General features: G+C 42.4%; 1 protein-coding gene and 1 long non-coding RNA gene across 2 annotated transcripts in view; one reads left to right on the top strand and one right to left on the bottom strand.

Moving 5' to 3' along the window:
• The first annotated feature begins 281 nt into the window (after positions 1-281).
• The window catches only part of LOC123764149 (methyltransferase-like protein 27), a 40,121-nt gene continuing 12,609 nt past the window's right edge, over positions 282-27,793 (top strand). The window contains exons 1-2 of the mRNA XM_069304204.1: positions 282-414; positions 23,174-23,286. Of these exons, the coding sequence (XP_069160305.1) occupies positions 312-414; positions 23,174-23,286 (216 nt within the window). The 5' untranslated portion in view covers positions 282-311. The remainder of the gene's footprint in view (positions 415-23,173; positions 23,287-27,793) is intronic.
• On the bottom strand, positions 18,842-21,171 carry LOC138352030 (uncharacterized). The gene is made up of 3 exons (XR_011222691.1): positions 20,432-21,171; positions 19,428-19,554; positions 18,842-19,047 (listed from the first exon to the last, which is right to left on the bottom strand). It is a non-coding gene; the product is annotated as an uncharacterized lncRNA (long non-coding RNA).

Genomic DNA, 27,793 nt, shown 5'->3' with positions numbered 1-27,793 from the left:
CAAGTACGTCCTTTCTCAAAATATACTTTAATGTTAAAATGTAATAATTTGACAAATTGAATATAATAACGATGTTTTGAGTACTTTGTCAAGGGTAGAAATGTCCACTTATATATAATAAGCTGACTGAAAAATTCTGTATAATTATTATATTTATATTAAATATGATGTTTTATTTAAATGTCTCCTGTTTGATTTATATTTTTTTTATTTTTTAGGATTTCAGTGCAACTCATGTAATGACATCATGTATGATCATGTCGCAATACTTGTGTTGATAATGTTGCTGCTGATTATGTTTATCTTGTGTGATGTTGCCAGACACATATGATGTGGTGGTGACCACTGGCAGCTTGGCTGAGAACCATATGCCTGTTCAATCCATCGATGAATTTATCCGGATCACCAAGCCAGGTGAGAAGCCTTAAACTGTATTCCCAACCCACCCAATAACCATTACATAATACAGTGTCAGAAGTAGATAATAAATAAATAGTTGCAGTACCACAACACTGAGATATCGCTCCTTGTTTGTAATTTTTTATCGCCTTTACGTGACCGTAAGGCGGATAAAGTTCACTGTCCATCTACGGTGTTTCATTAATTTTATGTGAAATGATTGATAACTGTGGATAAATCTTTCATATGCGCCCACTTCACCTCGGGGCTCCCTGAGTGGGTTATACCTCAGGGGCTCCCTGAGTGTGACTAGACACCAGGGCTCACTGATTGGGTTCTAGACATCAGGGCTCATTGAGGGGGGTCACACACCAGGGTTCACTGAGTGGGACTAGACATCAGGGCTCACTGAGTGGGACTAGACATCAGGGCTCACTGAGTGGGACTAGACATCAGGGCTCACTGAGTGGGACTAGACATCAGGGCTCACTGAGTGGGACTAGACACCAGTGCTCACTGAGTGGGACTAGACACCAGTGCTCACTGAGTGGGACTAGACACCAGTGCTCACTGAGTGGGACTAGACACCAGTGCTCACTGAGTGGGACTAGACATCAGGGCTCACTGAGTGGGACTAGACATCAAGGTTCACTGAGTGGGACTACACACCAGTGCTCACTGAGTGGGAATACACACCACTGCTCACTGATTTGGACTACACACCAGTGCTCACTGAGTGGGACTACACACCAGTGCTCACTGAGTGGGACTACACACCAGTGCTCACTGAGTGGGACTAGACATCAGGATTCACTGAGTGGAACTACACCTCAGGATTCAGTGAGTGCAAACAGACATTAGAGCTCCCTGAGTGGCGCTATTCATCAGGGTTTTTTGTGTGTGTGTGTATGGGACTACACATCAGGGCTCCCTAAGGATGCTTATTGTTACGTGGACCATCATGCTCCGAATATTAACCACTGCTCTGTGCAGGGCGCCTTATGGCGCTGGATCGAGGCTGCACAGAGCGCCATAAGGCGATCTTAGGCATATTTTTAGGATTCAAAACTAGCACATGGAATCTTGGGTACGAGATAGAGGCATCAGGCCTCCAGTGAGCCTCCGACATTTTTTTCTATTCCCAGCAAGCCCCACAGCAGTGTGGAGTCTCAGTTTCAAAGTAGCAACCATGTCTGACTCATCAGATATGGAAATACAGGACATATTGTTTGATGATGACCATATCAGTGATACTGAAGACTAGAAAAAAGACCTAACACAGGCGTCGGACACTAGTGATACAGACATTGAACTGGACAATGTGGGAGAGTGTGGGCACAGCCCGGCCTGCCGCACCGAACTGGGTCAACACCAGTGTTGGTACCATCCTCCTAGTAAAGTGCGACTAGAACCGCGCGCACCACCTGCGCAGGTGAGCCCAAAGGGTTCACCTGCACAGGTAGCTAGTCGCACGGTGTTTTGGGTGGTTCCCAGGGTGTTTGGCACGTGTCGGTGCATGGCGTGTGGGTGCACAGGGCCTTTGACCGAGGGTTGTGTTGGAGTGGGGGCGGGAGGCTATGTGGTTGTATGTGGTCATGAAGGGAGAGTAAAGGAAGAGGAGGAGAAAAGGAGAGGAATAGTAGTAGATGAATATGTATGAGTAAGTGCCATAGAGTTAATCCTGTGTGTAGATAGATAGATGGGAGTATGTAGGTTATGTAGAGGAGGGAGGGGCCCCCCTACCTGGCAAGGATATGTTGAGGAGGGAGAAGGTCCCACCCCCCTGAGAGGGCAGGAGATCAGGCTCTTAAGATGGGTAAGGGGTGGGAGAAGTAGGGGAAAGGGAAGGGAACAGGTGGCGGCGGCTTTGACTGATAGCGCGGGTCTCTGTTTTATGTAGTATAAATATTTCTTACCAATTCTTTGCCTGTGGTGGGGGTCTCCAATATCTTCATGTTGCAGGCAAGAGGTGTACACGGATGGAGGTCACAGTAACAAATGAGGGTGTGAATTTACCCATACTGTTTTTGTAATCAGGGTGGGTGGGGCATCCCTCTCCATCCACTCCCTGACTTTCTAGAGTGGTAAGAAGCAGGACCACATACCGCCACATAGACCTGAGAAGTGTCACCACATGGCACATGGATGAGTGCAGAAGTCAATGTTTTGAACCGTTCTCCTCTTGAAGAGTGAGACGCATCTGCCGGAAATGACAGCAATACGGTGCACCATACTCACTCCTGTCACAGCTCTCTCTGCCACATAGCAGCAGCGGCACATAGGCCATGAGGCAGCCCACATACCTCAATATAGGAGAACTGTACTGGTGTGTGGTCTTTGATGCCCCGCGCGTTAAAGTGGTGTTATATGTCGCACCCTCCCACCACCCCCCTCCCGTGCAGGTGACAGTTATCGATTCCCCACTTCAGATTTTCCCAGGCTGGCATAAACGAGGTAAACACACACACACATATATATATATATATATATATATATATATATATATATATATATATATATATATATATTATTAAATATGACCGAAAAAGTAAGATTAATAATTCTAACACGAATTTTCTCAATCTTTCGTACATTTCTTTTCACTGTTGGAGGTAATTCAAAAATCAATTCTGCAAAATTCATTTTTATTTCTAGTCTGACGCGACACTTGAGCGCGTTTCGTGAAACTTATTACATTTTCAAAGACTTTAGTTAACAAATACACAACTCAATAGAACTTACACATCTCCGATTTTGTTTATATCTACATTTGAGTGAGGTGGATGGGGTGAGGTGGTATTTAATAAGGTATTAATTTCATCAACACAAGCCAGAACATGAAACAATGGGTATTGAATAGAAGTGATTGTAGAAAGCCTATTGGTCCATATTTCTTGATGCTTCTATATTGGAGCAGAGTCTTGAGGTGGGTAGAATAAAGTTGTGCATTAATTGGCTGTTGATTGCTGGTGTTGACTTCTTGATGTGTAATGCCTCGCAAACGTCAAGCCGCCTGCTATCGCTGTATCTATCGATGATTTCTGTGTTGTTTACTAGGATTTCTCTGGCGATGGTTTGGTTGTGGGAAGAGATTATATGTTCCTTAATGGAGCCCTGTTGCTTATGCATCGTTAAACGCCTACAAAGAGATGTTGTTGTCTTGCCTATATACTGGGTTTTTTGGAGCTTACAGTCCCCAAGAGGGCATTTGAAGGCATAGACGACGTTAGTCTCTTTTAAAGCGTTCTGTTTTGTGTCTGGAGAGTTTCTCATGAGTAGGCTGGCCGTTTTTCTGGTTTTATAGTAAATCGTCAGTTGTATCCTCTGATTTTTGTCTGTAGGGATAACGTTTCTATTAACAATATCTTTCAGGACCCTTTCCTCCGTTTTATGAGCTGTGGAAAAGAAGTTCCTGTAAAATAGTCTAATAGGGGGTATAGGTGTTGTGTTAGTTGTCTCTTCAGAGGTTGCATGGCGTTTCACTTTCCTTCTTATGATGTCTTCGACGAAACCATTGGAGAAGCCGTTGTTGACTAGGACCTGCCTTACCCTACAGAGTTCTTCGTCGACTTGCTTCCATTCTGAGCTGTGGCTGAGAGCACGGTCGACATATGCGTTAACAACACTCCTCTTGTACCTATCTGGGCAGTCGCTTTTGGCATCTAGGCACATTCCTATGTTCGTTTCCTTAGTGTAGACTGCAGTGTGGAAACCTCCGCTCTTTTCCATGACTGTTACATCTAGAAAGGGCAGCTTCCCATCCTTTTCCATCTCGTAAGTGAAACGCAGCACGGAACTCCGCTCAAATGCCTCCTTCAACTCCTGCAGATGTCTGACATCAGGTACCTGTGTAAAAATGTCGTCAACATACCTGCAGTATATGGCCGGTTTCATGTTCATGTCGACTAAGACTTTTTGCTCGATGGTACCCATGTAGAAGTTTGCAAACAGGACACCTAGGGGAGAACCCATGGCGACCCCATCTACTTGCTTATACATGTGCCCATCCGGGCTCAAGAAGAGTGCCTCTTTAGTACAAGCTTGGAGTAGTTTCCTTAGGATATTTTCTGGTATGTCAAGAGGAGTACATGCTGGATCACGATACACTCTGTCGGCTATCATCCCGATTGTCTCGTCCACTGGTACGTTAGTGAACAGCGATTCTACGTCCAACGAGGCTCTTATCCCTGTGGCCCGTGTGCCCCACAGTAAGTCAACAAATTCCTTTGGAGACTTCAGGCTGAAAGCGCAAGGAACATAAGGAGTCAGCAGGCCGTTAAGTCGCTTCGCCAGTCTGTACGTGGGTGTGGGTATCTGGCTAATGATTGGCCGAAGTGGGTTTCCAGGCTTGTGTGTCTTGACATTTCCATACGCATATCCAGGTTTATATTCCCCAATGATCTTTGGCAGGTGGAGTCCGGATTTCTTGGCGTTCACAGTTTCGATTAGTTTGTTGACCTTTGCTTTCAATTCGGCTGTAGTGTCCTTCGTTACCCTTTGGAACTTAGTTTGGTCAGAGAGTATGACGTTCATTTTCGCCAGATATTCGTCTTTTTTAAGAATGACATATATTGGCGACTTGTCACCTCTCCTGACAACTATCTCCTTGTTCTCACGAAGGCTTTTAGCTGCCGCTTTGAGCTCGGGGGACAGTATGGTGCTTCTGTAATTGCCTCGATTCTTTCCTCCTTCTGCAATAAGTTCTGCTTGTAAGGTATCTTTGGTAGTGACCTTCTTTTGTGTCTCGAGGTTGAATATGTCGTCCAACAGAATTTCCAACTCTACTTTCCGGGCCATCTCACTCGGTCTGGACATAACGTGACAGTTTATGCCCAGATTTAGGAGAGTGACTTGGTCCTCAGTGAGGTTAATTCCTGCAAGGTTCAGGAAGCCATCTCTTGGTCGTGGAATTGCCATAGGTCCTCCATATAATGTTGTTAGTTTCTTGATAATCCTTGTTTCAGTGCTGAGGTGATGTCGGTCTGTGAGGATGTCGAGGTGTTGTTCAATGCGGGTACGGATACTTTCGTCGATGTTGCTATTTCTCCACTCGTTTGTAGCATGAAGTAGTTGCGTTTTGTTGTCTTTGATTTCATTCTCTGCCTTGTATATCTGATCACGAATCAGATCCTGGCGATATTTTATCGTAAAGGCTTGATTCCTTGCTGCTGGGTCGTGCGCTTTAATATTAGTATATTTTGGTAGCAGTCTTTCCTGTAGACATATATTATTAAATATGACCGAAAAAGTAAGATTAATAATTCTAACACGAATTTTCTCAATCTTTCGTACATTTCTTTTCACTGTTGGAGGTAATTCAAAAATCAATTCTCCAAAATTCATTTTTATTTCTAGTCTGACGCGACACTTGAGCGCGTTTCGTAAAACTTATTACATTTTCAAAGACTTTAGCTAACAAATACACAACTGAATAGAACTTACACCATCGAGCAAAAAGTCTTTGTCGACATGAACATGAAACCGGCCATATACTGCAGGTATGTTGACGACATTTTTACACAGGTACCTGATGTCAGACATCTGCAGGAGTTGAAGGAGGCATTTGAGCGGAGTTCCGTGCTGCGTTTCACTTACGAGATGGAAAAGGATGGGAAGCTGCCCTTTCTAGATGTAACAGTCATGGAAAAGAGCGGAGGTTTCCACACTGCAGTCTACACTAAGGAAACGAACATAGGAATGTGCCTAGATGCCAAAAGCGACTGCCCAGATAGGTACAAGAGGAGTGTTGTTAACGCATATGTCGACCGTGCTCTCAGCCACAGCTCAGAATGGAAGCAAGTCGATGAAGAACTCTGTAGGGTAAGGCAGGTCCTAGTCAACAACGGCTTCTCCAATGGTTTCGTCGAAGACATCATAAGAAGGAAAGTGAAACGCCATGCAACCTCTGAAGAGACAACCAACACAACACCTATACCCCCCTATTAGGCTATTTTACAGGAACTTCTTTTCCACAGCTCATAAAACGGAGGAAAGGGTCCTGAAAGATATTGTTAATAGAAACGTTATCCCTACAGACAAAAATCAGAGGATACAACTGACGATTTACTATAAAACCAGAAAAACGGCCAGCCTACTCATGAGAAACTCTCCAGACACAAAACAGAACGCTTTAAAAGAGACTAACGTCGTCTATGCCTTCAAATGCCCTCTTGGGGACTGTAAGCTCCAAAAAACCCAGTATATAGGCAAGACAACAACATCTCTTTCTAGGCGTTTAACGATGCATAAGCAACAGGGCTCCATTAAGGAACATATAATCTCTTCCCACAACCAAACCATCACCAGAGAAATCCTAGTAAACAACACAGAAATCATCGATAGATACAGCGATAGCAGGCGGCTTGACGTTTGCGAGGCATTACACATCAAGAAGTCAACACCAGCAATCAACAGCCAATTAATGCACAACTTTATTCTACCCACCTCAAGACTCCGCTCCAATATAGAAGCATCAAGAAATATGGACCAATAGGCTTTCTACAATCACTTCTATTCAATACCCATTGTTTCATGTTCTGGCTTGTGTTGATGAAATTAATACCTTATTAAATACCACCTCACCCCATCCACCTCACTCAAATGTAGATATAAACAAAATCGGAGATGTGTAAGTTCTATTCAGTTGTGTATTTGTTAAGTAAAGTCTTTGAAAATGTAATAAGTTTCACGAAACGCGCTCAAGTGTCGCATCAGACTAGAAATAAAAATGAATTTTGGAGAATTGATTTTTGAATTACCTCCAACAGTGAAAAGAAATATACGAAAGATTGAGAAAATTCGTGTTAGAATTATTAATCTTACTTTTTCGGTCATATTTAATAATATATGCCTACAGGAAAGACTGCTACCAAAATATACTAATTACATATATATATATATATATATATATATATATATATATATATATATATATATATATATAACTGAAAACTCACACCCCATTGTATATAGATAGATTGTATATAGTCCTGGGGACCATTCAGGCTTGTTTGCATATATATATATATATATATATATAATTAGTATATTTTGGTAGCAGTCTTTCCTGTAGACATATATTATTAAATATGACCGAAAAAGTAAGATTAATAATTCTAACACGAATTTTCTCAATCTTTCGTACGTTTCTTTTCACTGTTGGAGGTAATTCAAAAATCAATTCTCCAAAATTCATTTTTATTTTTAGTCTAACGCGACACTTGAACGCGTTTTGTAACAACTTATTACATTTTCAAAGACTTTAGTTTACACACACACAACTATAACCTGCAAACAGATTTCTTACTATGCTACAATTCAAACGGTTTTAATTTTATATACCTGCATTTGGGTGAGGTGATATGTTACAACAGTTTTGGATGAAGTGAAAACAAACTTTCAACACAAGATAGAACACGAAATATTGGGTAATACTGGATAAAGTTAAAAGGGGAAGAATGGAAGTAAATGCAAAGGGCCTATTGGACCATATTTCTTGATGCTTCTATATTGGTGAGGAGTCTTGAAGTGGGTAGAATATAGTTATGAAATAATTGGCTGTTGATTGCTGGTGTTGACTTCTTAATGTGTAGTGCCTCGCAGATATCAAGCCGCCTGCTTTCGCTGTATATATCGATGATTTCCGTGTTTTTTGTTAAGACTTCTCAGGTGATGGTCTGGTTGTGGGAAGAGATTATATGTTCCTTAATGGAGCCCTGTTGCATAAGCATATATATGCAACAGCCCTGTTGCATAAGCAACAGGGCTACAGCAACAGCATCATGAGCAACAGGGCTCAAGTCGAGGACATTCTCATCGACTTGAGAATGGTCCAGGACGGACCGAAACGTCGTCGTCCCTTCAACTTCTAGTGTGTGGTCTGGTCAATATATATATATATATATATATATATATATATATATATATATATATATATATATATATATATATATATATATATATATGTGTCTTTGTATTCATATCAAATGAAGTTTATAGCCTGAGGTAGAGATCTTTTTTGAGTCTCGCTTATAATTTTGCTTGGACTCTGAGTAACGAACCTCCTCGTAGCATTGAGTGTGTCATTGTTCTTTCTCAAAGGTGAGCCATGACCTCAACATACAAATTCCAAATGCAGGCCTGGGCGGAGAGAGAGCCTTTGTGGGCGGCTCCCCTCTTAGGAGTTAGACACATAACTGGGGGTAAATGAGGTAATACCGCTCACCCAACCCATGCTCCAGCAGGCCCCCCACCCCTCTCCCTCTACACCTAGTACTCAAGTCTGTTTACTTTCCCCCTCAGAGGTTAAGGGGGGCTTACATGCATGTCTCTAAGTAAACTCAGTCAAAGTCAGTAGGTTAGCGTTTAATGAATTTTCTTCTATCTATCAAAATACTGCCCCCATTTAGCATCACTCAGTAAACTCAGTCAAACAAAGTCTGTAGGTTAGCGTTTACTGAATGAGGGAACCATTTTTAAAAGATGTCTACCTCTCTATCTCTCTCTCAGTGGTGTATCTCTCTCTCTCTCAGTGGATCGGAGATCTGCTAAGAGGGTTGACATTAGTTCATGTCTTAAAACACCCGTTCCTTTCCAATGACCCGTGAGCTCTCTCCCATAGGTGAGCCATCTTCCCCACATACAAAGTCCAACCATTTTTTTTTATCTTAAAGGTGACTACCAGTCTTCACTTTTCTTATAACAAATCCTACATGCTTTTCTCTCTCTCTATTCGTCAAAGTCAGTAGGTAGCCGTTTACTGAATGAATGAGGGAAACATTTTTAGTGGGGTTTGAGGTGTAGTGAGATGGGCGAGGTCGGCAAACACATCGCTGTCTGACCTCCGCTATACCTCAAACGCGCCAATCATTCTCTCTCTCTCTCTCTCCCATAGGTGAGCAATGTTACCCACACAAATTCCAAGCATGCGCTGCTAGCAAGTAAGCATATATATGACTAATGTGGAAAAACGCAGACAGAAGGGGAGAGTCATTCATCCACTCCATCGAACCATCTTGTCATCCTAGTCAACCATCCAATCTGTAGAAAGGGTTTAGCTAGTACACAGATGGGGGAGTTATCTCCATTTCATCTCTCTTACCAAATAAATATTACTGTGTTCACCATTACACACATCTAGGGCGGTTGTTTGAGGTGTACTGAGATGAGCGAGGTATTTGGGTGACCTTACCCTTGTTACCTATCGTTCGTTACGGCTCGTGACCCTACAGCAGCCAAGCTTTAGTTACGTCAAGGGATACGAGAAAACTGCTGTTCTCAAGAGCGGGTCACCAGTATAACCCCTTGATAAGTAATGAGCACATAAATAAAAATCTTCCTTTAGGACTGAAGAATAGATGCAAAATATTATATAGATATATATTCAAGACAGTATAATATAAAAACACAGATGGTAAAGTTAACTTATACAACAAACCAAAGTATTGTCATTTCACTTAATATAATATAATAAAATATGGCACAACAAGAAGTAACAGACTTATCTCCCACATGTTACTCCTCCTGGTTCCCCGAAGCTACTGAACTCACGCTCTGTCGCCACCCACATTCTCACCTCCCGTCTGCCTCATCCCAGGATGAGGGATGGAAACTAAAGACTTTTTAATATTTAAAACTAATTGAACAACCACTTGTTCTCAAAACACATAAGAATGCAAATTACAGATAATAGTTACTTACAAAATATATAAGTACAATGCCACCTGTTTAATTACAGAAAATAAACAATTACCTAAACTAAATAAAAGTGACATCTGGAACTTCCAAACTGAACAGGTCCAGCTTTCCCGTATCAGACAGGTACTAGACGTGTGCAACGCAACCGCGCTCCTGTCTCCACTAACGCTGCCACACCACACGATAATTTACAACCCAATATGTGTACATATACAGGCAATGATATAATGGAACATAAAAGTTTTTTTAAATTTATATACGTATTCTGCTAGGAGTACGTAACACTTCCACCTCCAAGAAAAAAAATGCAATAGATTGAAGATCAATGGCATTTTTTCAAAGGAAAATGTATGACACTTGAGATTTATGGTAGTAATTACACCAAACATGTAAAAGTAATTAGAACACATTTCTGGACAAAAATGAAAACACGCCATATATAGTCTTACAGGAAACTCAGAAATTTCAGTCTTAAGACTATGTTCTACATATGTGTCACTGGAGTATGCAAATTTATCTCTCCAAGGTACTATCTCATTTATTTCACTTTGTTTCTGATCATATTTCACACTCCTATCTACATTATTATTATTAGCATGAATAGAATTGTCAATAAAGGTAGCTGCTTTCACACAGTTATCATGGCAATTTAGCTTTTCATATGTTTCTACTATTTCTCCAAGATCAGTTCCATTTTTCCATGTGATTCCTTTTCCACATGGTGAATTTTTCCAAAACAGACTCCATTTTCCATTTCTCCCCTTTTCTGGAGCTGAACTGCTTAAGTGAAGCTGACTGGATGTTGAGTAGATTTGGGACTTCTCCTGGGTATGCTCTGACACAGACATCTGCTCTTCATCACTCTGGATCCTCTGTGGAACACATACTCTCGCCCAATGGATAGTAAAATTAGAGAAATTAGCATTAAACCTCACAATTATGCATAAAACTTTCCCATTCATAGAACCTTCCGAAACACAAGACACCGACTTAGCAAACCGTTGACTTTCAAACCAAGAAATACAACCCAAGATAAGTGCAAAGACTACCTGATCGAACTGACTCAGATGATCCATAAGGAACACAGAAATCAATTTCCTCATAACTCTGTCATAACGATCAGTGAAAGAAAACAGGCATATGCCTAGGCACCATATCTCAATCATAACTCTCAAGACAAGTTCACACCCTCTGATGGTGAACTTGAACACAACACACACTATCATCAACCGTCTAGTCTTCCAAAAGACTAAATAAAACATGCCGAAAACTTTACAACCCTCACCATCACTTCCCAAGTGATTTACGTCTGATGACAACCAATCAACCAAGAGGTTTAAGGGTCTTAACATCTTTAAGATGCACAGCAGATTACCTGAGAAATGCCCAAGGACAATCTGAAACCCTTCACAATGATTAACACTAGGTAGGATAACCTTTTCCTCCAACTTGAAATACACACCTGGAGCCTCAAACATCTGCTCCCCAGTATGATTTAATCCTTCACCCACAATATGACTCTGAAAGTCAACACCACACTTAAGTGGAACATACACTTTTATCACTCGTGCATCAAAATAACCTGGATCTGAATATAGAGACACTGCTCTAGCATGACTCACCACTTCCTCAGAACTGGATGCACAACCTACTTGAGTAAACTCTCTCTGCTCAACCACAAGGCTTGACAAAGATGTCCCACAGTCCATTACTTCACAAGAAAATGGCTCCTGCAGAATAAAAGTAGATTTCAACATCCTACACACACTCTGACTCAATGTACCCAATGAGAAATACTTACTCCACATGGAATAAGAATCACAACTCCGCAACTTAGATCCAATTGCTACTTTACCACTCTCAATGATTTTGCCAAAATTTCCTCCCATGACTTCTGGAGCTGCTTGGAGTACTGTCTGCTCACAATCAATAATATCACTACCAAGCTGGGTCACATCCTCACAGACAACTGAAGAGGGAGGGTCAATGGGTCTCCATCTACTCAACAGAAGCTGATCCTCTGGCTGCTTTCCCACACTCTCCAAAACTGGATCTACAGTACAGACTGTCTCCTTGCTTCTCTCTGAAATCTTAGGGTCAGTTCTACTCAATGCACATAAATTAAGGGAATCTGAAACGAGCGGGCAAGTAACAGGTAGTTTGACCTCCTCCCCTATTATATCACCTTGACTAGGGTGAGGCGGGGCCTCTACAACAGACTTACTCTCGACAACTGATTCTAAACTTGGAGTGAGCGGGAATACTTCTGCCAACCCGACATCTGGTCCTAAACCATTCACTTGGCTGGAATACAATAGAGTCGTGGCTTTTAAGTTTCTCTCAACTCCTGGCACAACGTTCGTAGTGAGCGGGCAAGACAATGGTACATGGACATCCTTTCCCAATTTATTGGAATAAAGCAGAGTCATAGTATCAGGCTTACTCTCAACAACTAAATCGGCTACACAGGAATCTGGAACAACCACATCCCACTTCTCCACTGAAGGGGTACTGGTTACTGGAACAAATGCTTGAGTAACATCAGAACTGACAACTGGATTTATAATAGTACTGACATCAGCACAGGTAGAATGGACAAAACCATCTTCTACAACAGGTTCATTCATAGAACTAACTTCAGCACAGGCAGAATAAACATGGTCTGCAACTGGCTGTTTACACAAACGGGGATCAATCTCACCCACAACATGATTTATGGCCACATCATTACCCAATATAACATCCACACCTGGGATGGGCAACTGTGTACTAACACCCACAGTGCATAAACGTGGTGTAATGGTGGATCTGAAATTAATGTCTATTAGAGGTACAGTTTTACATACTGCAACACTCTGAAGAACAACAAACTTTCCAGTATCTCTCTTTTCAACATCAGAAAGAATACTGGATGAAATTATGGTTTGGGAAGCACCTGTATCACGAAGAATAACCACTGGCTTCCACTTCCCATTAATACACAAAACTTCACCTGAAGACATATATGGTGAATACTGTTTCACCCAATTGGGGTTTACAGTTACATGTTTATTAGTAAGTTTATTTTGCACACCTCTGCAATAAATGAGACCAGTTAGTCGTAACTCAGGGTGCAATATAAAACATGAATTAATTCCATGGCCTTTTCTCTTACAATGGGAACAGAACCTTACAGTGGACACACTGGTAGAACCAACTGTAGGTTTAGAAATAACCTTATTATTATTTGACATTCCTGACAAGGAAGTAGCAGGGTTAGGTTTTGTAAGAGGAGAGCTCATGGGAGTAACTGGAGCACTAGGACGGGATGGATTCTGATAAGGAGTTCGGGGAGCATTATAATTTACTCTACGACTAGGCTTAGGTGAAGTGGCCGTAAACTGGGCCCTAGTCAACAACTCATGCTCATCCGCGAGCTTTGACAGCTCATAAATGTCTGTTACATTCTTTTGTTCTGCCATAAAAGTAGACAACTGGTCTGGGAGACATGACAATACTTCTTCCATTATAAGAAGATTCTTTAGAGCATCAAAGTCAGTGACTGAAAGTGACTTTAACCATCTGTTGCAAAAATTCGTCTTCTGACGAGTAAAATCTGCTATTGTCTGATCACTTATCCTCCTTAGATTCCTAAACTTTTGCCTGTGTGCCTCTGGATTTAACTGATAAGCATTTAAGATGCTTTTCTTTACAAATTCGTAATCAAAACTATGAGCGTCAGGTAGGGATGTAAAAACCTCCTGACTACGCCCCTTAAATTGAGACTGCATAATGGCTACCCACTGATCCCTTGGCCAGTTCATACTGATGGCAATTTTATAAAAATGTGCAAAGAAAACCTCAGGATCCTCCTCATTGAACTTTGGTAACTCTATATACTTATGCGTCCTGATGGGATTATTATCACTATTTATTGAAACATTACTAGTATTTCCATGCCCAGCTGCCATACGCTGTGTTTCAAGCCTGAAGTTAGTGTCAGCCATTTGTTGTTGAATCTCTAATTGTTGCCTTTTTGTGGATTCTATTTGCAACTGTGCCTCAATTTCTAAACGTCTAGTCTCAAGCTCCCTCTGCTGAGCTTCAGCCTCTAATATTTGCTGTTGCTGTTGAGCTTCAATCTCTCTTTGACGAGCTTCAGCCTCTAATATTTTCTGTTGCTGTTGAGCTTCAATCTCTCTTTGACGAGCTTCAGCCTCTAATATTTTTTGTTCTTTTTGAGCTTCAAGTTCTAATATTCTCTGTTCTTTTTGAGCTTCAAGCTTAGCATTGGCTATTTGCGCTTCTAACTCAAGACGCTTTAACGTCATCTGATCACTCGACTCCTCTTTTAACTCTTCTAGAATTTCTTCATCTAACTCTCCATTCTCAACAAAATGTGTCACAATGACTTTCAATATTTGGGCTTTAACCATTCTATTGTTGGCTGTCAAATCCAACTGATTTGCCATTTGTATTAACTCAGTCTTTTTAAGGCTCTGAATCCCTTCAAAGTCTGGGTGAGCCACCAACGCTGCAACTTTCTCCTCCATCGTTACTAACGCTTGGCACTTGATTCACAACAATAATTAAAAACAATGGCACTGCACTACACTTCACTGTAAAATTGTCACCACACTGAAAATTCGCTTGGCCTCACTGCACAAACAAAATATATAGGATGACTTACCTCAAAATCGTGAAACGTTGTTACTTGACACACAGGAAGGCTTGCTTGGCACATGGAATAGTTCTTATAAAACACACAGACACTTAACACACTGGTACCTAGGAAGGCAAGGTTAGATTAGCATAGTTAAGATTAAGTGGGAACAATATATCCCGGACAGGCCCCCATAACTCTTTGTTACCTATCGTTCGTTACGGCTCGTGACCCTACAGCAGCCAAGCTTTAGTTACGTCTAGGGATACGAGAAAACTTCTGTTCTCAAGAGCGGGTCACCAGTATAACCCCTTGATAAGTAATGAGCACATAAATAAAACTCTTCCTTTAGGACTGAAGAATAGATGCAAAATATTATATAGATATATATTCAAGACAGTATAATATAAAAACACAGATGGTAAAGTTAACTTATACAACAAACCAAAGTATTGTCATTTCACTTAATATAATATAATAAAATATGGCACAACAAGAAGTAACAGACTTATCTCCCACATGTTACTCCTCCTGGTTCCCCGAAGCTACTGAACTCACGCTCTGTCGCCACCCACATTCTCACCTCCCGTCTGCCTCATCCCAGGATGAGGGATGGAAACTAAAGACTTTTTAATATTTAAAACTAATTGAACAACCACTTGTTCTCAAAACACATAAGAATGCAAATTACAGATAATAGTTACTTACAAAATATATAAGTACAATGCCACCTGTTTAATTACAGAAAATAAACAATTACCTAAACTAAATAAAAGTGACATCTGGAACTTCCAAACTGAACAGGTCCAGCTTTCCCGTATCTGACAGGTACTAGACGTGTGCAACGCAACCGCGCTCCTGTCTCCACTAACGCTGCCACACCACACGATAATTTACAACCCAATATGTGTACATATACAGGCAATGATATAATGGAACATAAATGTTTTTTTAAATTTATATACGTATTCTGCTAGGAGTACGTAACAACCTTCACCCCCATCCACCCACACCACAACCCCCCACCCCAGCCCAAACCATCAAGCATCACTTCACTCTTCCCAGACCGGATGTTCAATGCAAAGCCTTTAGTAGTAGTATTATTTCTGTTCATATGTAGAGTAGTGACCCAGTTCACAAACACACAGATGCCATCCCAATCCACACGTGCTCACCAGAGGACATACCACGCTGGAAGACAGAAGAGTTTGGGGAGACGTGATCACTACCTACAAACTCTAATATTTTTTGTTAACTGTGTGATTACCACATATACCTTACGAATCTTAGTCTAGATATTATTATTATTATTATTATTATTATTATTACTATATTTTAAAACCATCCCTCAGTAAGTCAAACAGCAACAGTGGACTGAAGACTCTAATATGTTATGGGATAGACTGCTTCTCTCTCGAGTTGAGCCATTAATGAAATACCCGGCTTCAATTTGGTAGAACATAGGATCTACAGTTTCGTCAAGTTGACCTTATGCCATTAGCACTTTATGATAGTTTAGTTCACTTATTATGCACCCCATACCCATCTTGCGGGCGGTATTGGAAAGGGTTACAGAGGCACATAATGGGCTCAAGGACTGAACACCACAATTCATTTAGCTAAGCAAGTTACAATCTTAATGAGCTAGTTACAAAATTCAATATAAGTCGGCGCATCGACAATGGGTTCGAGATCGACCGCCCTCGACCCACCACAAGTACAGTTTCTAAATTAAGCAGTGTCAATTTCACTTTGCCTCAGATCTACAGGATCTTGGTGAAGTTCTCGGTGTACTGCTGCTCTCAGATTGCTCATTGACAGTCCAAGGTAACACTCAACTCCTCCTCCTTTAAAGGCAGATTCTTTGGCTAACTTATCAGCTCTATCATGCATTCGGAGGCCAACATGAGATGGAGACCACATGAAATGGACTCTGTTACCATCGTTAATAATTTTGTTGTATTTTGTGTCTAGCTTCGGACACGATCATGTTACAGTTATGTCTTAAAGAGTTGAGAGCATTTAAGGATGATAAGGAGTCACTTACAATTAATGTATCAAGTTTGGAGACTTGTACACATTTCAGTGCAAGGAGCAAGGCAAATAGTTCAGTCTGAAGGGTAGAGGCCCAGTTGTTTATACGGACTCCCCATTCAAAGTACAAGCCATCGCCCATTGTCAGAACAACTGCACTTCCAGCTGCACCCGTGGTGCGGTGTAGGGAACCATCAGTGTATATGATTTGAGAGAGAGAGTGCTCTGTGGACAGAGCATCAATATGGCTTAAGGCGTTGAGCTTTGCCTCAAGACACAGCTTGGGCTCATCTCTAATTTGCTTCTTGGGTGGAAAGGGTGTAATCTCCCACGGTGCAGGAAAGTGCTGTTGTTGTTTCTCTTGGTGCAAATCATGAACCTGATACATTCTGAGTCGAGTTCCAGTTTTTTGTTATCCATTTGGAACAATGCTGATCTTCAATAAAGAAATTCTGGAGGGCTTCTATACAAGGGTTAGGATGAGTTAGCCTAAGCATTTTTTTATACCAATTTGACATAAGTTCCTTTCTCATACTAAGTATCTTTGTGGTACGAGACCACCCAAGGCTTTTCCTCAAGGCTTCGTTCTGCAATTTTTCAAACCCTCCAAGCTTTCTTACAGACATCAAACAAGCAGAGGTGCAGCATAATCCACTAAACATCTGATGTATGCAAGGTACATCATTTTGACAATTCTGACACCGACCCGCCTTAGCAAGAGGACTATGCGCAACAGTAGCCCCAGCGAAAACGTAGACTTTTAATATCGAAGCAAGACAATGACACAGAATGTTCACCACTCTTAATATTTTTATTCAAGCACTGATAACATAGCATAATTTGAGATTTTTTCTCATTTCATATCGCGTGTGTAGATTTAGTTTAAACAAAAAGTGAAACACGGGAACATGAACTAATAGGGTTGAGATAGGAGGAAAGACTGCGGAAGATAAAAGAGCTGAGGAGACATGTTCGCTACCTACATTTCTTCATGTGAGTTCATTTTAGTTTAATTTGTTCAATCGTAAAATAAAATACTACTGTCATAAACCTTGTATTGGGTGGCTCAGACATTCAGTTTGCAACTCAGTGTTTACTGAACGTGGAAATCACTTCATGTGTAATTATTTAGTTTAGTTTAAAGTTTGCCAATCTTAAAATATTACTATCAACAACAACAACGTATTGGGTGTCTTAGACATTCAGTTTACAACTCAGTAAGTGTTTACTGAACGTGGGAATCACTTCGTGTGTGGTCATTTTTGTTTAGTTTTAAGTATTTCCATCGTAAAATAAAATACTACTTGCATCAGCCCTGTATTGGGTGGCTCAGACATTCAGTTTACAACTCAGTAAATGTTCACTGAACGTGGAAAATCACTTCATGTGTGCTCATTTACTTTAGTTTAAAGTTTCCCAATCTTAAAATATTACTATCATCATCAACCATGTATTGGGTGACTTAGACATTCAGTTTACAACTCAGTAAGTGTTTACTGAACGTGGGAATCACTTCATGTGGGTTCATTTCTGTTTAGTTTAAAGCTTTTCCATCTTAAATTAAATACAACCATCATCACCCATGCATTGGGTTTCTGAGTCATTCAGTTATCATCATCTCAGCAAGTGTTTACTGAATGGGGAAATCACTTCTCGCGAGTTCATTTTTAGTTTAGTTTAAAGTTTTCCATCGTAAAATAAAATACTACTAACATCAACCATGTATTGGGGTCTCAGGCATTCGGTTAACCGCTCAGTAAGTGCTTACTGAACATCGAAATCATTTCATGTGAGCCCATTTTTAGTTGAACCCGTCTCCACTCCAAACCGGACCGGAGGTCCGAGTCTGGACCTACAGTCCTGACTGGTTTGGAGTGGAGAAGCAAAATTATAAGTGAGATTAAAAAAAGATCTCTACCTCGGGCTATAAACTTTATTTGATATAAATACAGAGACATTATATATATATATATATATATATATATATATATAATATATATATATATATATATATATATATATATATTATGCATATATATATATATATAAATATATATATAATGTGTTTACCTCGTTTATGCCAGCCTGGGAAAATCTGAAGTGGGGAATTAATAACTGTCACCTGCACGGGAGGGGGGTGGTGGGAGGATGCGACATATAACACCACTTGGGGGCATATCAAAACGCAAATTACAAATGTTCCGATTTTTTTGAAAATTTATTCATGGAATGGTTATAGAAGGGGCTGCCACGAGTCCAAGTTTCAGCATCACACCCTAAATAGAAATGGAGAAAGGAAATACAGAACGTATTATGCAACGAATTTTCAACATTTTCAAAAAATTTCAGGGAACACATGTGTCAACTAAAATCATTTCTATAACACTCAGATGTTAAAATTAGCATATAATAAAGGATTGATGTGAGCAATTTTATCAAAGAAGTGTTTAGTGCAATAATATAATTATTCAAAGTTACCCTTCCAAAAATATGCAGTATATGATTATAAATTTTTATAAAATCAACAAATGGACTTTTGACTAAAATGTCTACATAGGGCTGTAGAAGCACAAACTCTACATATAAGGAGTAATTTGCATGTAAATTGATTAATAAATGAAAGCTGTGAAACACCTTGAAGTTGTAAATTACTTACCTGAGTAAAATAAGATCAAAGTTCGGCCACCTGTAGCTGAGTTTGACATCGACCTATTTCGTTCATAATTGGCACCCTTGCAGATAGGCATCCATTGAGCAAGGTATGCAAGTTCCAGGCAGATCCCCTGATAACAAACGAAAAAAAAAATTGAAAAAAATTGTAAAAATATATATATATATATATATATATATATATATATATATATATATATATATATATATATATATTCTATTTTATTTTATTTTTTATTCTATTTTATTTCTATTTTACACAGAAGACAATGTCCAACATAATAGGCCAATTACACTGGATTAATCTTTGTGTTTAGATAGGAGCTGCCTCGTATGGGCCAATAAGCCTTCTGCAGTTACCCCTATGTTTCACCTCACATTTATCCCATATTATATATATATATATATATATATATATATATATATATATATATATATATATATATATATATATATATGCGAACAAGCCTGAATGGTCCCCAGGACAATATGCAACTGAAAACTCACACCCCAGAAGTGACTCGAACCCATACTCCCAGAAGCAACGCAACTGGTATGTACAAGACGCCTTAATCCACTTGACCATCACGACCGGACATAATGAGGGACCATTCAGGCTTGTTCGCATTTGTGTTCCTCACGTGTGCCCCAAAGAATGAGGTGATTTGGTAAAATGCTATGCCCAAGATTACTATCCGAGTGCCGGCGGTGGGGTGGTTCAAATAGCCTCGGCTATCACCTCATTATGTCCGGTCGTGATGGTCAAGTGGATTAAGGCGTCTTGTACATACCAGTTGCATTGCTTCTGGGAGTATGGGTTCGAGTCACTTCTGGGGTGTGAGTTTTCAGTTATATATATATATATATATATATATATAATATATATATATATATATAATATATATATATATATATATATATATATATATCCTGCACATACATATTACAATTATTACAAAATACCAAATTATAACACTAAAACATACTAACCTATTGACATTGGTCCGAATTGTGGGTCCTCAAGGTGGCACTGCATTGGGCACTAGTAGGCACCTGCATGATTGCTGGATCACCTTCCTCAGGAGCCTGTCTCGGCTTGTTGGAGGGAGGGAGGTCTAGGAAGGTGTGTGAGGAGGGTCTAGGAGGGTTGAGGAAGGTGTGTGAGGAAGGTTGAGAAGGTGTGTGAGGAAGGTTGAGGTGGTGTGTGAGGAAGGTTGAGGTGTGTGAGGAAGGTTGAGGTGGTGTGTGAGGAAGGTTGAGGTGGTGTCGGTGCGCCACCATCTCTCACTGGATATTACTCTTCGCGCTAAAGCGGCTTTCTTTCACTGATAAAGACGGCGACCGAGTGCCAGATTTGTTGCTCTTATCTTCTGGCACTATCTCTTTATAAGAGTTTGTGCAGTAGACGCAACAATGCGCTATTCCAGGAACGTTAATGGAGCGCGCGTCAGAACAGTGCGCACTCTATCGGACACACGAGGTGACTGGGGGCTGGGAGCTCCCTATAGCCCAACAAGGGATGAGAAGGTTGCCAATGAGTGTATATTTACTCCTTATGCATACATCGATATTTACGACGTTATTACGAAAATTTTGACGTTTAGAACGTACGACGCAATACTCTTGGCGCGCCACAGCCGCGGGGCACCGGATTCTGCACAATTAAGCATGCAAATGTACCATAAATACTTTAATTTATATCATAACATTATCCGGTTTGCGCCAAAGTATTGCTAGAACGTTGTAGTCTTTTTATAAATATTTCAGAAATATTAGATTTTTTTCCGAATTTTTGCGTTTGATATGCCCCCTTCGCGCGGGGCATTAAAGACCACACACCAGTACAGTTCTCCTACATTAAGGTATGTGGGCTGCCTCATGGCCTATGTGCCGCTGCTGCTATGTGGCAGAGAGAGCTGTGACAGGAGTGAGTATGGTGCACCGTATTGCTGTCATTTCCGGCAGATGCGTCTCACTCTTCAAGAGGAGAACGGTTCAAAACATTGACTTCTGCACTCATCCTTGTGCCATGTGGTGACACTTCTCAGGTCTATGTGGCGGTATGTGGTCCTGCTTCTTACCACTCTAGAAAGTCAGGGAGTGGAGGGAGAGGGATGCCCCACCCACCCTGATTACAAAAACAGTATGGGTAAATTCACACCCTCATTTGTTACTGTGACCTCCATCCGTGTACACCTCTTGCCTGCAACATGAAGATATTGGAGACCCCCACCACAGGCAAAGAATTGGTAAGAAATATTTACACTACATAAAACAGAGACCCGCGCTATCAGTCAAAGCCGCCGCCACCTGTTCCCTTCCCTTTCCCCTCCTTCTCCCACCCCTTACCCATCTTAAGAGCCTGATCTCCTGCCCTCTCAGGGGGGTGGGACCTCCTCCCTCCTCAACATATCCTTGCCAGGTAGGGGGGCCCCTCCCTCCTCTACATAACCTACATACTCCCATCTATCTATCTACACACAGGATTAACTCTATGGCACTTACTCATACATATTCATCTACTACTATTCCTCTCCTTTTCTCCTCCTCTTCCTTTACTCTCCCTTCATGACCACATACAACCACATAGCCTCCCGCCCCCACTCCAACACAACCCTCGGTCAAAGGCCCTGTGCACCCACACGCCATGCACCGACACGTGCCAAACACCCTGGGAACCCCCCAAAACACCGTGCGACTAGCTACCTGTGCATCACCTGTGCAGGTGAACCCTTTGGGCTCACCTGCGCAGGTGGTGCGAGCGGTTCTAGTCGCACTTTACTCTACTCCTAACACAGCGTCATATGACTTGGTGGCCCGTCCCCCTAACACAGCGTCACATGACAAGGTGGCCCGTCCCCCTAACACAGCGTCACATGACTAGGTGGCCCGTCCCCCTAACACAGCGTCACATGACTAGGTGGCCCGTCCCCCTAACACAGCCTCACATGACTGGGTGACCCGTCCCCCTAACACAGCATCACATGACTTGGTGACCCATCCTCCTAACAGAGCGTCACATGACTGGGTGACCCATCCCCCCTAACACAGCGTCACATAACTGGGTGACCCGCCCTCCTAACACAGCGTCACATGACTGGGTGACCCTCCCTCCTAACACAGCGTCACATGACTAGGTGGCCCGCCCTCCTAACACAGCGTCACATGACTGGGTGACCCGTCCTCCTAACACAGCGTCACATGACTGGGTGACCCGTCCTCCTAACACAGCGTCACATGACTGGGTGACCCGTCTTCCTAACACAGCGTCACATGACTGGGTGACCCGTCCTCCTAACACAGCGTCACATGACTGGGTGACCCGTCCTCCTAACACAGCGTCACATGACTGGGTGACCCGTCTTCCTAACACAGCGTCACATGTTGATGTATACTCTGTTAAAACCAAAAATTGTTGTTAGAGAAAATGGAAGCGGCTCGCAATATTGACATATTATCTCGTTTTCTTTTTTGGGTCCTGTGGTAGGTTAGGATAAGACACCTCAGTATGACAGTTCCTTGACGTTGGGAACGCCCACAAGAACGGGCGGGACCACCACCCGAAATGATTGAGAATTGTTGGACAGCATCTTCCACACTCACCAGTGGTGGTGGACAACACCGTCCACGCTCACGAACACTGTCAGGCAGGTCTAGTGCGCAGCGCCTACTAGCACTGGGTGTTGAAAGGCAACACCTTTTTTAGGTACTAATACTCATCCTGTCCCGCAGGTGGTCTGGTGATAATTGTGACGGATGTGAAGTACCTGACGACAGTGGAGGCTTACAAGGACAAGCTGGAGCCACACATGGAGCGCCTCGAACAACAGGGATTGTGGCACAAGGTAATATTTCCTCTAGTGTTGTTGTAGTTGTTGCTGGTTGAGGGCGACGACCTAGGGGTCAGAGGCGCCCCGGTTGCCCGGGACCCGGAATATCCTCAAATGTTGTGGTCTTATTAGGAACAAAATGTACCATTCGTGAAAGATGGCAAGACGTAAACAAGCTAAATACATTTTATTATTCTGCATATATATATATTATATATATATATATATATATATATATATATATATATATATATATATATATATATAATAAAATATATAGTGAGGGTACCACCACTGGTGCCAATGTGGGGACCCATAGCCTCGGAGAAGAAAATAAAAAGTATTCAGAGGAGACCTTGTGGTTTCTCACCGAACGCTAATATTATCTTCTCCTACCACCCCCATTCTTTTGTATGTACACATATATATTTGCTTTATTTGAACTTTGTTACAAAAAAGGAGTTACATATAGGTTACAAAGATGGTTATCATAGGTTGTCGAGTTCCTCCAGCTCCTCAGATGGCGGGCAGGAACCCTGGATGCAGTGCGCATTTCCCCTCTGTATCGCCATGCTGAGGCGCTGGAAAAGAAAGCTGGCAGCTCTAGGGTCCCTTGTTTCAATGAGCCTAGAACCCAGTTCCTTCAAAAAACTGGTAGCACTTTTACCCCAGGAGCCGAGTGTCTCAGAAGCAATGGGGACAAAATTGTAGTGGTGATCCAGTTCTCTATACTTACGGGATTTGGCTGCTTCCCTGTGGGTGGCAGCGCCACCTGGTTGTGCAACACTGAGGTCAATGTAGGTGTTAGCCAGGGTTGATACGCACGTGTAGTCCCATACCAACTGCTTGCCATTCTTCCAGGGGTTCACTGTGATACCATCCGGGCAACCAATATGAGCATCAGAGTTACGGGGCGTTAGGTAACGGGGCTCTCTTTCAGCTGGGCATCCAGCTGTGGTGAGGCTCCTCTTGATGATGTCATTAACTTCACTGTGCCTCGAGTGCCATCCCCCTGTGCTTTGGCAGAGTAGGCCATGGTGGCCGTACCTGTCAGCCACCACCTCGCCGCAAATACACCTATATCTGGTGTGGATTGGGGCAGCAAGGCGGAGGGCCGCAGCAATTCTGAGGGCGTGTGGTGTGAGACGCGTGCCAGTGGCCGACATTGGGGTTGCTAACAGGAAATCCCCTGCATGTGAGGCTGCTACTGCTGTGAGGCGAGCAATGTCGTGTTGTGTTGTCGCCGCACCCAGGCACTCTGCAGCAACTTGGTCTACAATGGAGCCATCCCAGCTGGATTGCTTGTGGGCTTTTGGGGATGGTGGTTGTGGTGATGGCCCTGCACGAGATGCCCACTCTGTGGCACAGCGTGTAAAATTGAGATCATGTACACCTGCCAGCTGATGTAAGTGTATATTATATATATATATATATATATATATATATATATATATATATATATATATATATATATATATATATACTAGCAGTACCCACCACGCGTTAATGTGGCTCAGTCTGGGTAAGTGGGAAAGAAAGAAAAAGGAAAGCGCAACTTTCTAATATGTTTAATTTTACAATGTTTGTGGGTATACAATATTTTTTGTTGTTCCGTTATCTGTAGAAATATAGAAACTGTCTGGTTTGCCAACTCTAGAACACACGAAATATAATTTTCTATGTGAGAAGCAATCCGTGTCTAAATATAAACTGCACAATTCTGAAGATTGGCCCTAAGCTTTGTTGATGGTGATTGCAAACGCCAATCGAATTGGAAATTACAATATCTTAAATTGAAATGGCATATCTGTTGGAATCATAAGAATGCGAGGAATAAGGACATCTCCACTTGTGAAAAGTCCTGTCAAGATTGTTGCTTCTACGACGTCGCTGATCAATTTTTTACAGCAAGCCGCGTGGCGTTGCGAAGTTTTGGCTGGTTGATATTTCGCAACATGATAATTGGCACGCCGATTTTCAATTGAAAAAAATTTCAAAGCAATCGGAAAAGAACTTTCAGAGTTTACAGCATGTGTTGCTCTTCCATCCTACAGATGGTGCTGATTTTCCAAAAAATCCTATTTTTCCTATCACTGGTAAAGCATGTATAGTAGGTAAATAAAAACGCTCCTCTATTCGAATGCAACGTTGCGTCAAAATTTCAAAGCAATCGGTAAAGAGGATTCGAAGATTTCCCTCACATGAAAAACACATTAAAATTAAAGTTTTAAAGCGGATTAAGGCGCCCTGTAGTTACCAGTTGCGTTGCTCCTGGGAGTATGGGTTCGAGTCACTTCTGGGGTGTGAGTTTTCAGTCGCATATAGTCCTGGGGACCATTCAGGCTTGTTCGCATTTGTGTTCCTCACGTGTGCCCCAAAGAATGAGGTGATTTGGTGAAATGCTATGCCCAAGATTACCATCCGAGTTGCCGGCGCGGAAGTGGTTCAAATAGCTTCGGCTATCACTTTCTTTTGTCCGGCCGTGATGGTCAAGCGGATTAAGGCACCTTGTAGTTACCAGTTGCGTTGCTCCTGGGAGTATGGGTTCGAGTCACTTCTGGGGTGTGAGTTTTCAGTCGCATATAGTCCTGGGGACCATTCAGGCTTGTTCGCATTTGTGTTCCTCACGTGTGCCCCAAAGAATGAGGTGATTTGGTGAAATGCTATGCCCAAGATTACCATCCGAGTTGCCGGCGGGGAAGTGGTTCAAATAGCTTCGGCTATCACTTCCTTTTGTCCGGCCGTGATGGTCAAGCGGATTAAGGCGCCCTGTAGTTACCAGTTGTGTTGCTCCTGGGAGTATGGGTTCGAGTCACTTCGGGGGTGTGAGTTTTCAGTCGCATATAGTCCTGGGGACCATTCAGGCTTGTTCGCATTTGTGTTCCTCACGTGTGCCCCAAAGAATGAGGTGATTTGGTGAAATGCTATGCCCAAGATTACCATCCGAATTGCCGGCGGGGAATTGGCTCAAATAGCTTCGGCTATCACTTCCTTTTGTCCGGCCGTGATGGTCAAGTGGATTAAGGCGCCCTGTAGTTACCAGTTGCGTTGCTCCTGGGAGTATGGGTTCGAGTCACTTCTGGGGTGTGAGTTTTCAGTCGCATATAGTCCTGGGGACCATTCAGGCTTGTTCGCATTTGTGTTCCTCACGTGTGCCCCAAAGAATGAGGTGATTTGGTGAAATGCTATGCCCAAGATTACCATCCGAGTTGCCGGCGGGGAAGTGGTTCAAATAGCTTCGGCTATCACTTCCTTTTGTCCGGCCGTGATGGTCAAGCGGATTAAGGCGCCCTGTAGTTACCAGTTGCGTTGCTCCTGGGAGTATGGGTTCGAGTCACTTCTGGGGTGTGAGTTTTCAGTCGCATATAGTCCTGGGGACCATTCAGGCTTGTTCGCATTTGTGTTCCTCACGTGTGCCCCAAAGAATGAGGTGATTTGGTGAAATGCTATGCCCAAGATTACCATCCGAGTTGCCGGCGGGGAAGTAAGTAAGTAAGTAATTATCAAAAGAAGGCACCAAACCGGGAAGGCTATGTAGCACCATCAAATACGCAAAATAATCAGAGGGCGCTAAATATCACCAAGGATGCCAATACGAGAACAAAAACGCATAAGGCGAACGATATCAAAAGTATCCGAGTCACCAAGAATTCTATCGAGGGACAGGTGACCGCGAGGGGCGGTCGGAAAGCAAGACACACGCTCGTCCTGGAAGTCAGGACATTCAAGAAGGACATGCACGACCGTAAGAGGGACAATGCAACTAGGACAATAAGGAGCAGGGCGGCGCTCCATCAAGTGACCATGGGTTAAGCGAGTATGGCCAATACGCAACCTCGCTAGAGCTGTTTCCCACCGCCGGTTACGGTGGAAGGAGGACGGCCACGAGGAAACACAACATTTAAGAGTACGTAGCTTGTTACCAGTAACAGACAACCAAGAAGCCTGCCAACGGGTAAGGACTGAGGAATGGATAACCGGGTAAAAGTCGGAATACGGAATGCCTTTACGAGAGATGGGACAAGAGCGGACAGCTTCCTTAGCGGCAGCATCCGCACGCTCATTTAAAGACACGCCAATATGGCTGGGAACCCAACAAAACTCAACCGACTTAAATTTACTGTGAACGAGAAACAGCCAATGCTGGATCTCGACAACTACCGGATGAACTGGATTAAAGCACCCGAGAGCCATGAGGGCACTACGAGAGTCAACAACAACCACAAACGAAGACTGACAACGAGAAAGCAGGAGACGAAGAGCATAGAGAATAGCATAAAGTTCCGCTGTAAAGATGCTAGTCTCCGGAGGCAAGCGACACATATAAGTGCGATCAGGAAAAACAACAGAGTAGCCAACACCGTCCGCTGACTTAGACCCATCGGTGAAGACAGAAACGGAGCGGGAGTGAGAAGAAAAGTGCTCGAGGAAAAGGCGTTTTAGAACTGTAGGAGGGGTAAAAGCTTTAGTGATACGAGTCAAGGATGTACAAAACCGCGGAAGAGGGACCCTCCACGGGGGC

This window comes from Procambarus clarkii, chromosome 52, assembly GCF_040958095.1.
Source record: "Procambarus clarkii isolate CNS0578487 chromosome 52, FALCON_Pclarkii_2.0, whole genome shotgun sequence".
NCBI classification, from domain to species: Eukaryota; Metazoa; Arthropoda; class Malacostraca; order Decapoda; family Cambaridae; genus Procambarus; species Procambarus clarkii.
This window is presented reverse-complemented; position numbering and strand designations above follow the sequence as displayed.